Source organism: Eleutherodactylus coqui, chromosome 1, assembly GCF_035609145.1.
Source record: "Eleutherodactylus coqui strain aEleCoq1 chromosome 1, aEleCoq1.hap1, whole genome shotgun sequence".
NCBI lineage: Eukaryota > Metazoa > Chordata > Amphibia > Anura > Eleutherodactylidae > Eleutherodactylus > Eleutherodactylus coqui.
In genome coordinates, this window is record NC_089837.1 from 465695237 (window position 1) to 465707504 (window position 12268).

At 44.2% G+C, this 12268-nt stretch overlaps 1 protein-coding gene across 1 annotated transcript in view; it reads right to left on the minus strand.

Annotated features, from left to right (window-relative positions):
• Positions 1-12268, minus strand: part of VDR (vitamin D receptor) — a 133018-nt gene that overhangs the window by 6240 nt on the left and 114510 nt on the right. The window contains exons 6-7 of the mRNA XM_066584329.1: positions 10844-10943; positions 1835-2000 (exon numbers count right to left, since the gene is read on the minus strand). Coding sequence (XP_066440426.1) covers positions 1835-2000; positions 10844-10943 — 266 coding nt within the window. The remainder of the gene's footprint in view (positions 1-1834; positions 2001-10843; positions 10944-12268) is intronic.

Here is a 12268-nt window from a genome sequence, read left to right on the forward strand (position 1 = left end):
TTATTGATCAAAACGGATTGGCCGTGCATACAAATCATTGCTTGTGGTGGCGGTATATTTATATTTACACTGAATATGCCGCTAGGATTGAACTTTCATTAGAAAGTAACAGCAGAAGTGTGACCATCAGCTGCTCAGGACAATTAGTCAAACCAGCGGTCTGGGTGTGAAAATTGCTATATATGAATTCAACATGAGTGGACGTTCATGCATTCATTTATTCTTTAGCACAAATCACAGAGTAAACTCAAATGTATCAATATATTGACGACTGGGGGTTATCATTTCCATCTTGGCAACAGTGTCTCGATTTGCTAACTATGCAGCAAATACGTATATTTACAGGCTCTTTGGCTACTCATCAAGCCTGGCGTGACTGCGGGGACCCTGTCAAATTACATCTACTGTGTTTCCCCGAAAATAAGACACTGTCTTATATTAATTTTTGCCCCAAAAGAGGCACGGTGTTTTATTTTCGGAGGGTGGGGGTGGGCTTATACTCACCTGGTCTGCAGCGTCTGGGTCCCTGGCACTGCTAATCTCTGGCGGCGATGCGGCAAACTGCAGTGTCCTCAACATTCAAACAGAACTTTCCTTCTGGTGACGGGGCTTTGAATATCCCGCCTCCAGCAAGCGAGTGCTGTGATTGGCTCATGAGCGCCGTGACTCAGCCAATCAGAGCCGGTGCTCGATGAGCCAATCACAGCCATTCAGTAAGGTCATTCACTGAATGCCTGTGAATAATCGAGCGCCGACTCTCTCCCACACTCACTCCCGCCCCGTCCCACGGCTTCCCTTTGCCGGCAGCCGCAGAGGGGGAGGGAGCTTAGCTAAACTCTCTTCCCCCACCCAATGGTATTCCGAATTCTGAATGCGATTTTCGGTCGTGATGCGGCCACGACGCGGGCGGATGAAAAATTTCAGTGCCTGTGTGAATAATGCCTTACTTGCATGGCTTTTCCCACGGAGGATCGCATGTCCTATATAAGACTCCTTACATACTTACACTTTTAGGTGAAAAGTAAGTGATTTCACAGATTGGCTTAATTATTTCCAAATTTGTGTTAGTAGTACACACAGCTAATTTCACATAACAAGAAATGAATTATAATAAACAAAATCTGGATGCCAAATTAGCACTAATCACCATACTAAGTGATCGTAATAACGTGAAAATGTAAGACCTGATTGGGAAGAAAACTTTTTGAAACTTCATAGCTCTGACTTGGAAGATAATTAATCTGTAGGAAAAGCTTGGATTGCCAGGGTTTGCTTTTAAAGATGCCCACTGATTAAGTTTTGAAGTCTATTGCTAAGCAGTACCCTGAACACATTCAAGCGCCCGCACAGCAAACCCGGGGGTCAAACAAATTATGCCTTACAAGGATTATTCCCATCTGATAAAGTGAAGGCATATCACTAGAACATGCAATTACCCAGTGATTGTTGGAGGTAAGAATTCTGGGGCCCCCACAATCCTCAAAATTCAGGGGTCCCAGTGCTGGTTCAGTGTTGTGTCCCCATCAAAGTTTGTTTTGCACACCAGCACTCCTGGCTATGTGCAGTGAAGGGTCACAATGCTAAATCAGATCTACAGCCCTTCAATCTCACGACTAGTAGCATTATCAGAGGTCAGACCCCAACAATCAAAAACTGATACTATCACTTTAGGGGATAGAAGGAACCCTTTAACGTCTCTGAAAGAGTCCATAATAGAAAATTAAAATGGTTTAGCTTTTAAACGCTTAAAAAGGCACAGAGGGGGGTAAGAACAGGTAACACTCACTATTTATATTGTTGTTAGCTTTTTTGGTAAAAGGAAACAAATTCTTACCGGAATCCAGGTATCATTTTTGCAAATCCAATAACTTTCTGTATACTATAGCTGACCAAATCCGCAAGGTGGGGTAGCATGGTGAGATCGGCGGAAGCTTCAGGTGAACTGCCACCATTGAGCCCACCGAACAGGGCGCTGGAGAAAAAGCTGCTTTCAGAAACATCTGCAATGATACAAAATATCTACTCAGCACAGAAAAGAAAAATATACATTGTGCGTGGACCAAAAAGCTAATATTCAGGTGTAAATGACATATCCTCACCCTGTAGAAATTTAAGGAAGTTACGTGAAATCTCAGGGTACCCATGCACAAACTAAGGCCCAATGTCCATGTGCGGATTTGATTTGCAGAACCCGCGCGGGAGATCCGAAAATCAAGCGCCCGTAGGGAAGCATGGGCGTCCGCAAATTGATTTAAGCATGTAGATTTGTTTCTGCAGACCTTTTGTTCTGGAAAACAAATCATAGCATGCTCCATTGGGACGGCTTCCATTGAAGTCAAGGGAAGCCGTCTGATCCGCGGCACTGCGGACGTGCCGAGGATCCCGCGGGAAAGCAGGAGATTTAAAACAAAAACTGTACGGAGCATGTCAGACGGCGAGCCGTGAGGACCAGGCGCAGTACAGTGAACCCAGAAGTGGAGGGATCCACGCGGCTGCCGCCACCAGGGAGAACAGGTAAATAGGGCTCATTGGCTGCGGGCACGGGCGGATTCTCCTGCACGGAATCTGACCCGTCTGTGGACATTGGGCCTAAGACCAAAGGTGCATGATTGTACTTTCAAATCCATGTATTCCACGCACAGCACACAGCATCATTATAGACTAAGATGCTATTCACTTCTGTGCCCTATTCATTGTTGGTGTAGATTGAACAGCACATAGACAAGTGTCCATCCAATGCCAGTTGTGCCTGTGTTTATTGGGCGAAGCTCACAGTACGCCTATGCGCCTCTGGTCTATGGTTGATGAAACTGAATGTTTTCAACCATAATGAATTTTCGTTGAGTGAAATTTAACACTGAACAATTGGTATTGCTGACTAATGATAGATCGTCATCATCTGGAAAGTAGTCGGCCGTGTTTGAAATGTATCTTTCCTTGAACATTTCTAGAACGGTCATTCATTCTTTATTCAATGTCAACTAACATCTATGGCCACCTTGAAAGACTGTTAGGCCTCATGTCCACGGGGAAAATCGGGCCCGCTACGGATTCTACATGTAGAATCTGCAGCGGGTCCCTCCTGCCCCGCGGACATGAGCGCTGAAAATACGAATAAATAAGAATTTACCTATCCGTAGCGGGCGGTGAAGCTCTGCTCTTCCTCACGGCCGGATCTTCTTTTTCGGCCGGCGGATGAATTCCTGACGCCGGCGGCACGCATGCGCCGGGCACATCCGCCGAGCCGAAGCAAGGGAGATGCGGCCGTGAGGAAGAGAAGAGCTTCGCCGCCCGCTGCGGGTGAGTAAATGCTTTTAATTCCTATTTTAGGTCTCCCGCGGATCCGGACGGCTTCCATAGGCTTCAATAGAAGCCCGCGGGAGCCGTCCCCACGGGAGACCCGCACGAAAATGGAGCATGGTCCAGATTTTTTCATGCTCCATTTTTTTTAAAATCCCTTTTATTGACGATCCGCGGGTATTTATGTACCCGCGGGTGGTCAATGCATCCCTATGGGGTGCGGATCCGCGTGCAGGTAATCCGCTGCGGATCCTAAATCATATTTTCCCCGTGGACATGAGCCCTAATGGTTAATATGGACTAAAACATGTATAAATACCCCGTTTCCCTGAGAATAAGATCTACCCCAAAAATAAGCCCTGGCATGATTTTTCTGGATTTTTGAGGATGCGTGAAATATATGCCTACTCCATAAATACACCCAAGTTACAGTTAATAAAAAAGTCACTTTAAACAATGTCCAGGCAGCTATACATTTAAAAAAGTGAAAGCTTTTGGACCAAAAATTAATATAAGACCCTGTCTTATTTTTTGGGGAAACGGTACAACTATGAAATGATAATTCACCAAACGATATACAGCAAGACCAGAAGATGGTCAGGATTTATAGTCAAAATGCACTTAACACCAATGCAGTTTATTCTTGTGTCAAAATATAAAGTTATCCGCTATCTACAGGATAGGGGATAACCTTATGATCCATGGGGGTTGAATGCTTGGGCCTCTACCAATCCCAAATACAGGGGTCCCAATAATTGCTACATGAATGAAGCTTACTTGCCAATTTCCAGCACAATCATTGCAATGACCGCTGCTTTATTCATGTCAGGACCATCAGGACCCCATTCTCGGGATCAGTAGGGGTCCCAGTGGTGGTACCTCCACCGATCATAAAGCTATCCCCTCTCACATATAGATTTAGAGGATTACAGGCATACATTCTTATTTTATGTCTCACATAATATACATTGCTATAGTAATTATCATAATTTACAGTGTGGGAAAACCACAAGCTGCACCTTTACTGTTCCTTAAAAGCTGCAATCATAATAACAAGTCTACTCTTGATAGTAGAGATCATGCCATATATCAAGTTCCTGAGTTCAGGAAATATACTGTAAGCCATTAACCCCTTTAGTGACAGGTTTATTATTACCATGTCAGCACAGCAAGCCCGGAGGTTTTCCTTAGGTATTTCGAAGTTGCAAACATGTACAGTGGCACAATAACTGTGTGTCCTGACCAGCATTTCAGCATTAGAGCTGTCCACGGAAATTTTCCGGGGTTTAACAGCATGGTCAGTGCAGCAAGCCCCAGAGATTTTCTGGGCGTGCCACTAAAGGGGTTAAAAGGTTGGAATAAACTTTACTATGCTGTGGGGGAAGGAGTGGAGCTGAAACATCAGCAACATAGCAGACAGCAAATATGCCAACTGCCCAAATATGCTCTATGGCAAATGCACCCAGGGAAAATGATAAAAAACTTCCCCAGAGTGGCCTTTTTAAGAGAAGAATTTTTTTTTCTGTGCGTTCCTGGGGTCGGAATTTTTTTTTAGGTCCAAACTTGTTTTTTGCAGGAGGCGAATTACTATATACGGTATTGTTAGAATACTATCAATCTTTATTTTGGTAAGTGCAGAAAATAGTGGCTTCCTTCATGACAAATAATGTTGTACAGTGTATCGCGAAGAACAAACTTATTGCATCGCGAAGAACAAACTTATTGCATCGCGAAGAACAAACTTATTGTATCGCGAAGAACAAACTTATTGCATCGCGAAGAACAAACTTATTGCACCGCGAAGAACAAAGTCGCGATGCAATGAGTTTTTAATATTAGAAACTCCTATTGTCTATCCTGAGAAAAAGGCGCAAGAAAATCACAAGCAGCAGCAATGTTTTTGCCAGAAAAAGTATCGCTGATGCTCAGACATCTCAGAAGCAAAGTTGTAATTTTGCCAGGATTTTCTTGCGGCGATATCGCGATCGCCAGTGTTAAGGAGCCCTCAGAAAGGTATCATGGAGCAGCCATTGAAAGTCACTGAACTGTTCAGTAAAACCAATTCTAAATGTTACTTTTTTGCCTATAGAGAATTATGTCTCTATGCTTCAATTGATGTAGTGGGTGTAGCTGAAATTTCAAAACCCATTAATTTAGAAGGGTGGTCCAATTATTTTTAGCTATGTAGTATATGAACTGAGTAACCTCAAGTGTGCCTAGCAATCCAAAACTTGTATTTGAGAATCCTGGCATGCAGAAATATTGCATGCTATGTTTTTTCCTGAATTGTGCCTTTTCCATCGCTGAAGGGCTCAGTGAGAAGACTGCACAGGTTAGACTGTCAGAATATACACAGTTCATGTTCTTATTTCTCTACGCTTTCATCCTTCTTTCTTGGTAATTATGAAGATAGAGGATTTGCATATAAAGACCCCATTCTTGTATGATTTAATTAGGACCTGCCACGTTCCCTGATAAATCTGTTTCCATAAATACTTGCATTTTCCTTTACGTAATTCTGGAACGATTTTTTTTTCTTTTAGAACTCGATATAGAGGATCTTAAAATTGGAAGTTACCTCCAGGGTCATCAGGTCCAACCCCCTGCTCAATGCAGGATTCACTATATCATCCCAGACAGATATTTGTCCAGCCTTTGTTTGAACACTTGCATTGAAGGAGGACTCACCACCTCCAGTGGCAACCTGGTCCACTCATTGATCACCCTCACTGTCTAATATCTAAAATGTGTCTCCTCCCTTTCAGTTTCATCCCATTGCTTCTAGTCTTTCCTTGTACAAATGAGAATAGGGCTGATCCCTCTGCAGTGTGACAGTCCTTCAGATATTTGTAAACAGCTATTAAGTCTCCTCTCAGCCTTCTTTTTTGCAAGCTAAGCATTCCCAGATTCTTTAACCGTTCTTCATTGCACATGATTTGCAGACCGCTCACCATCCTGGTAACTCTTCTCTGAACTTGCTCCAGTTTGTCTATGTCCTTTTTAAAGTGGGGTGCCCAGAACTGGACACAGTATTCCAGATGAGGTCTGACCAAGGAAGAGTAGAGGGGGATAATTACCTCACGTGATCTAGACTCTATGCTTCTCTTAATACATCCCAGAATTGTGTTTGCCTATTTTACTGCTGCATCGCACTGTTGACTCATGTTCAGTCTGTGATCGATTATCCTGCTTCCCCAAAAACAAGACAGTGTCTTATTTTAATTTTAGCTCCAAAAGATGCGCTAGGGCTTATTTTAAGGGAATGTCTGATTTAGAATTGGCTGAGTAGTAGTGAGCGATGGCTGCAGCTCAGCCAATTTAAAAATCCCTCCCCCACACAGCGGCTGCTCAGCCAATCACAGCCATCGCTGTGTGGGGGAGGGATTTTTGAATTGGCTGAGCCACGGCCATTGCTTACTATCACTCAGCCAATTTATACAGCAAATGCAGGAAGCGATGGCTGTGACTGGCTAAGCGCCACACAGCCATCACTCGAAAAACCAATCACAGCCATTGCTTTCTGGAGGAGGGATTTAGCAATCCCATCACCAGAAAGTGATGTTGTATGAGCTCCGAGGACTATGGGAATCACGCGGACCTCTGGAGAGCAGGGATAAGGAGAAACCTGCGGACGTGTGCACCTGTGCAGTCACCATACCACACACTACTCAATGCACGCACCCCAGAATGCAAGGAGGGGAGGGACAGCACATGCCCAGACTGTCTTTAGGGAAGGAGAGAGACACTTCAGACAAAGCATGCAAACACCAGCTCTGAGTGAGATTTACACAGAGATACAATAAAGCACTAAAATGACCAGCAATCTCTCCACAAGAGTTTGCTGGTATTTATCTGCCACAGACCAGGGGGATTGGCTGCTAGAGAATACCACACCCAGCAGCTTAATTAATCCCTACCTGTGAAGGTGTGCACAAGGAAACCTGTAGAACCACAGGTCCCAGATGCAGAACCCTAACAAAACTGCCTTTCTGAAATCCAACCTTGAGGTCTGAGTTTTCTCAGGTCTTCCTTCCCTTGTTATTCAAAATTCAAGGATATCATGATCACTGCCTCCTAAGGTCCCAGCCACCCTTACTTCCTCAACCATTCCCTCCTTGTTGGTAATAATTAGGTCCAAGATAGCAGATCCCCTTGTTTTCTCTTCTACCCTTTGGTAGATAAAGTTGTCAGCAAGAGCGGAAAAGAATTTGTTGGACCCATTACAAATTACTAGTTAAAATAGCCTATGATCACTCTGTCATACTTTTTGAGACCATCTGATGTAGAAAGAGTTTATCCATATCTTCTGCTTGACTAAGTGGCCTACAGTAAATGCCTACAATGGTGTCCTTTCTGGTTTTTCTCTCCATGTATTCTCACCCAAACAGTTTCTACAGAACGCCCATGCTCTGAAGCTTGAATCTCTGTGAAGATGTATGCTTTCTTAACATACAATGCAACACCTCCTCCCTTATTATTAGATCTGTTTCTTAAGGCCCATTTAGACGCAACAATGATTGCTCAAAAATTGCTCAAACGATAGTTTGAGTGACAGCTTTGAGCGATCATTTTGCATAAACTACTAAGTAGCTACTTAGTAGCTTATTAGCGGGCAAATTAAGCCTTTCGCTAAATGCAGATAACAGCTGGAGGTCTGTTATCTGCATTCAGTTGCTTTGTTCTCGATCGGGACTGCAGCTGAAAGAATGCTATCAGCGCTATCCCGCTTTTGAGAAAATTTTGAGCGATAATCGTTGTGTCTAAATAGACCTCTACTTTCCTTCAAAAATGTTTGTCTTTGTTCTTTCTTTCCACCTAGCAAGATAGCAAGGTTATCAATTGTATTAATTAGCTGTATATTTTTGCCTGGCCTTTCACTTCCCTCCCCATATTGTTCTAGTTTAAAGCTCTCCTCATGAGTTAAGTAAGGCGCCTGCCAAATATATGCTTTCCTGTCTTTGTAAGGTGCAACCCGTCTCTAGCAAGCAGTCCAGCATATAGCTAAAGACTATGGATGAGCGAGCGTACTCGGAAAAGCACTACTCGCTCGAGTAATTTGCTTTATCCGAGTATCGCTGTGCTCGGGTCTGAAGATTCGGGTGCCGCTGCGGCTGACAGGTGAGTCGCAGCGGGGAGCAGGAGAGAGCAGGCGGGAGAGAGGGAGAGAAAGATCTCCCCTCCGTTCCTCCCCGCTCTCCCCTGCAGCTCCCCGCTCCGTGCCGGCACCCGAATCTTCAGGGCGAGCACAACGATACTCGGATAAAGCAAATTACTCGAGCGAGTAGTGCTTTTCCGAGTACGCTCGCTCATCTCTACTAAAGACCCATTTACATGTAACGATTGTCGCTCAAAATTCGTTCAAACAAACAAATTTAAGCAATAATTGTTCAGTGTGAATGCGAAAAATATCACATACATGTTGCTGGCAGTTGTTTAAGCTGACTTTTCAGCAGCTTACAAAACCTCGTTGACTTGCTGGCTTCTCGTCCGGTGTAAATGCTCCCCGCTCAGCGCTTCCCATAGAAGGTGAAGCGCTGGGAGAGAAGCGGATGAGAAGCTTGCAAGACAGCAGCAAATCTTTCAGTCTAAATGCTCTGCACTAACGCTGACGACCTTAGTGGTGACATCAGTGCTCATGCAGTCACTTAAAAGACTGTTGACCCGCGTAAAAGGGCCTTAATTCACTCCACGGTCTAGAAATGCGATTCCTTGCTGATGGCACCATTGGCATAGTCAGTTGTTCACCTCTAGAATCCTGCTCCAAATGATAACATTTTTATTTTTCTGGCAATGGAACTATGTGAGGTCTTGTTTTCTGCGGGAAGAGTTGTCGTTTTTATTTGTACCATTTTGAAGTACATATGACCATTGGATTTCTTTCCATTATTTTTTTTGAGAGTAAAACCAAAAGATAACTAGAAATTCTAGCATTACTTTTTAAATAATTTTTATCATGCTCACCATCAGAGAGAAATAACAAGATATTTTCATTGTCTGAGTTTTTAAGAACGCGGTAAAACCTACTTGTTGTAATGTGGTGCTTTTTTTAAAATTTTCTTGGTATTTTATCCATTTAAAACAAGTTTATATAGTTTATATGGGGAAAAATGTGCATTTATTTCTTTAAAGATGTTTTACAAGAAAAACAAGTTAACCCCTATCCACAGGGTAGGGGATAACTTGCTGATCCAGAGATCGGGACTCCCATGTCCCGTTCTCCTGTCACTGTGAGAGTTGCTTCTCTGAATGCAGTGCCGACCGAGCATGTGCACTCAGCGCTCCATTCACTTTTAATTGGACTGCCGAGTACCCGAACGGCATACCCGCTCAGGTATATTCATCACTCCCATTGAAATCAGTTAACAAGTTATCCCCTGACCTCTGGTTAGGGCATAACTTGTGTGTCTGGTAGAACCTCTTTAAATTACACTTTATTGAACTTTTATTACATTATTTTTTAGCCCCTCAAGGGGACTTGATACGATCGTTCAATCACTAGGATTACACATGTAGTGCATTCTACTGAGCCTTTCATAGAAGCCTATTAGATCCTCCCAGAAGCAGAGTCTAATAGGTTGAGTTACAGGACATATATAGAAGCCTTTGTCAGGCATTCGGCTGCCACAGGAACCCACTGGTACCTTGCAACCTCCTCCCCTGTCACCTGCTTACATGCTGCAGTTGCTATTGATTGTGGCATGTAAGGGGTTAAACTGCCAGGATTCGAGGTTTCTCTGCTCCGGGCAGTCAGAGCAGGAGCCTGGCTGTCAGTAGTCAGCCAAGCCCCCGCAGTTGTATGTGCAAGTTTAAAGCCTAATAGTGAGGTCAGTAAAAAGGCATATTGAAAGTCAGTAGGAAATTAAAGGAGATGTCCCGCGCCGAAACGGGTTTTTTTTTTTTTAAACCCCCCCCCCCGTTCGGCGCGAGACAACCCCGATGCAGGGGTTAAAAAACCCACCCGCACAGCGCTTACCTGAATCCCGGCGGTCCGGCGTCTTCATACTCACCTGCTGAAGATGGCCGCCGGGATCCTCTGCCTTCGTGGACCGCAGCTCTTCTGTGCGGTCCACTGCCGATTCCAGCCTCCTGATTGGCTGGAATCGGCACGTGACGGGGCGGAGCTACACGGAGCTACACGGAGCCCCATAGAGAAGAGGAGAAGACCCGGACTGCGCAAGCGCGGCTAATTTGGCCATCGGAGGGCGAAAATTAGTCGGCACCATGGAGACGAGGACGCCAGCAACGGAGCAGGTAAGTATAAAACTTTTTATAACTTCTGTATGGCTCATAATTAATGCACAATGTATATTACAAAGTGCATTATTATGGCCATACAGAAGTGTATAACCCCACTTGCTGCCTCGGGACATCTCCTTTAAGGAAAAATAACAGAGGAAAAGCACAAAATGGTCTTCTGAGAATAGTCAGGCTTACAGAATTGTTATTTTATGGTGAATGTGTGCATTTACTAAGCATGCATGTCAGGAAAGCAAACAGGGTTAAAAGTGGCTAGTTTCCAATAGTTTCATAGTAATAACTGTACCTGGAGAGGATTGAAATGTGTCTGAGTCGGAGGAATAGTTCTGTGTCTGCACAGAGGAGGATCTTGTAATTCTTTTAGTTGGCTTTTCTCTGACTGGCGGCTGTGGAAAACAAAACAGATCTCAATGTGTAAAAATATATTAACCCCCCCAAAAAGCCCAATGTATACTGCTGGTTATAATTCCAAATATACCCATGATACAACCAATTCTCGCAGTGGGATGCGGCCCCTGCAGAGGCCTGCGGCTTATCCACTCCCGGCATCTTCTTCTCTGCGCTGTGTGCCGGCTGCTGGCCAGCCAGCACATGCGCAGACAGGCACCGGCGGCTCTTCACTGACATTTCTGTGGGGGCCTCTGCGAGACCCACACAGAAATAGAGCATGCCGCGATTTGTTTTACTAAGTGCGGCCGTCTGCCTAGGATTGAACTTAGTAATGCAACCCTATGGCAGCGGCCACGGGCGGAAATTCTGCGGGAAATCCAGCCGTGTGCAGGAGGCCTAAGGCTGAACACATCATTTAGGTTAAATCATTTAGCATCTTTTAAATCATTCGAAAGTTTATAAAGTGCATTTAAGATTTCAAGAAATCGTATTCATGTAATTTGGTAATCTGACAAGTGGTGGATGAGAGTTTACATGGGGATGCCAAGTGTATATTATGGACTTTCTACACACCATTACGAATGTATAATCCATGATTAAAGGAACTGTCTCACCAATTTTTTATGGATTAAAACCAGATAGAGAACTGTATTATATTTTGCTAATCTGTTTTGATTTTCGAATTGTAGAATTTTTTAATTCTGTTTTCTATACATGACTATGGGGGTGCTCATTTTTTGTGGGCTTCATTTAACAGCATTAAGATACCTGCTTTACAGCAGCTTCATGGGCCATTCACACAATGGACAGTAGGGGACCCATTGACTTACATGAGAGACTGTTTTAGGCATGCTCTGTGACCTGCACAGAGCTCATTTTGCAGGGAGGGGGAGTAGATAGTCAGCGCTTATAGCCATTGTAAATGATGGATTCTGGGTCATCTACATATAGGTGTAAAGCCCCATTTACACGGGACGAATGTCGGGCAAATGATGCCCGACACTCGTCCCCGCATGTACTCGCTCCTGTGCTGCTGCACAGTAATGAGTATCACTGGCTGTCTGACATTTTTGGTCAAGCTGTATTTTCGTAAAAATCCTAAATACTGCATTTTTCACACTGACCACAGAGCTTAATACTAGTCAGTCACTTCCTGATATGTAGAGAAAGTTTTGCAGAAGTCATCCCACTAACGTCACAGACAGGATTACACTGAGAGGTAAAGCCCCATTTACACAGGAAGAATGTTGATCAAACGATGCCCGACACTCGTCCCCGCATCTACTCGCTCCCAGCGGGGCGGCTGGAGGAGATTTCACTC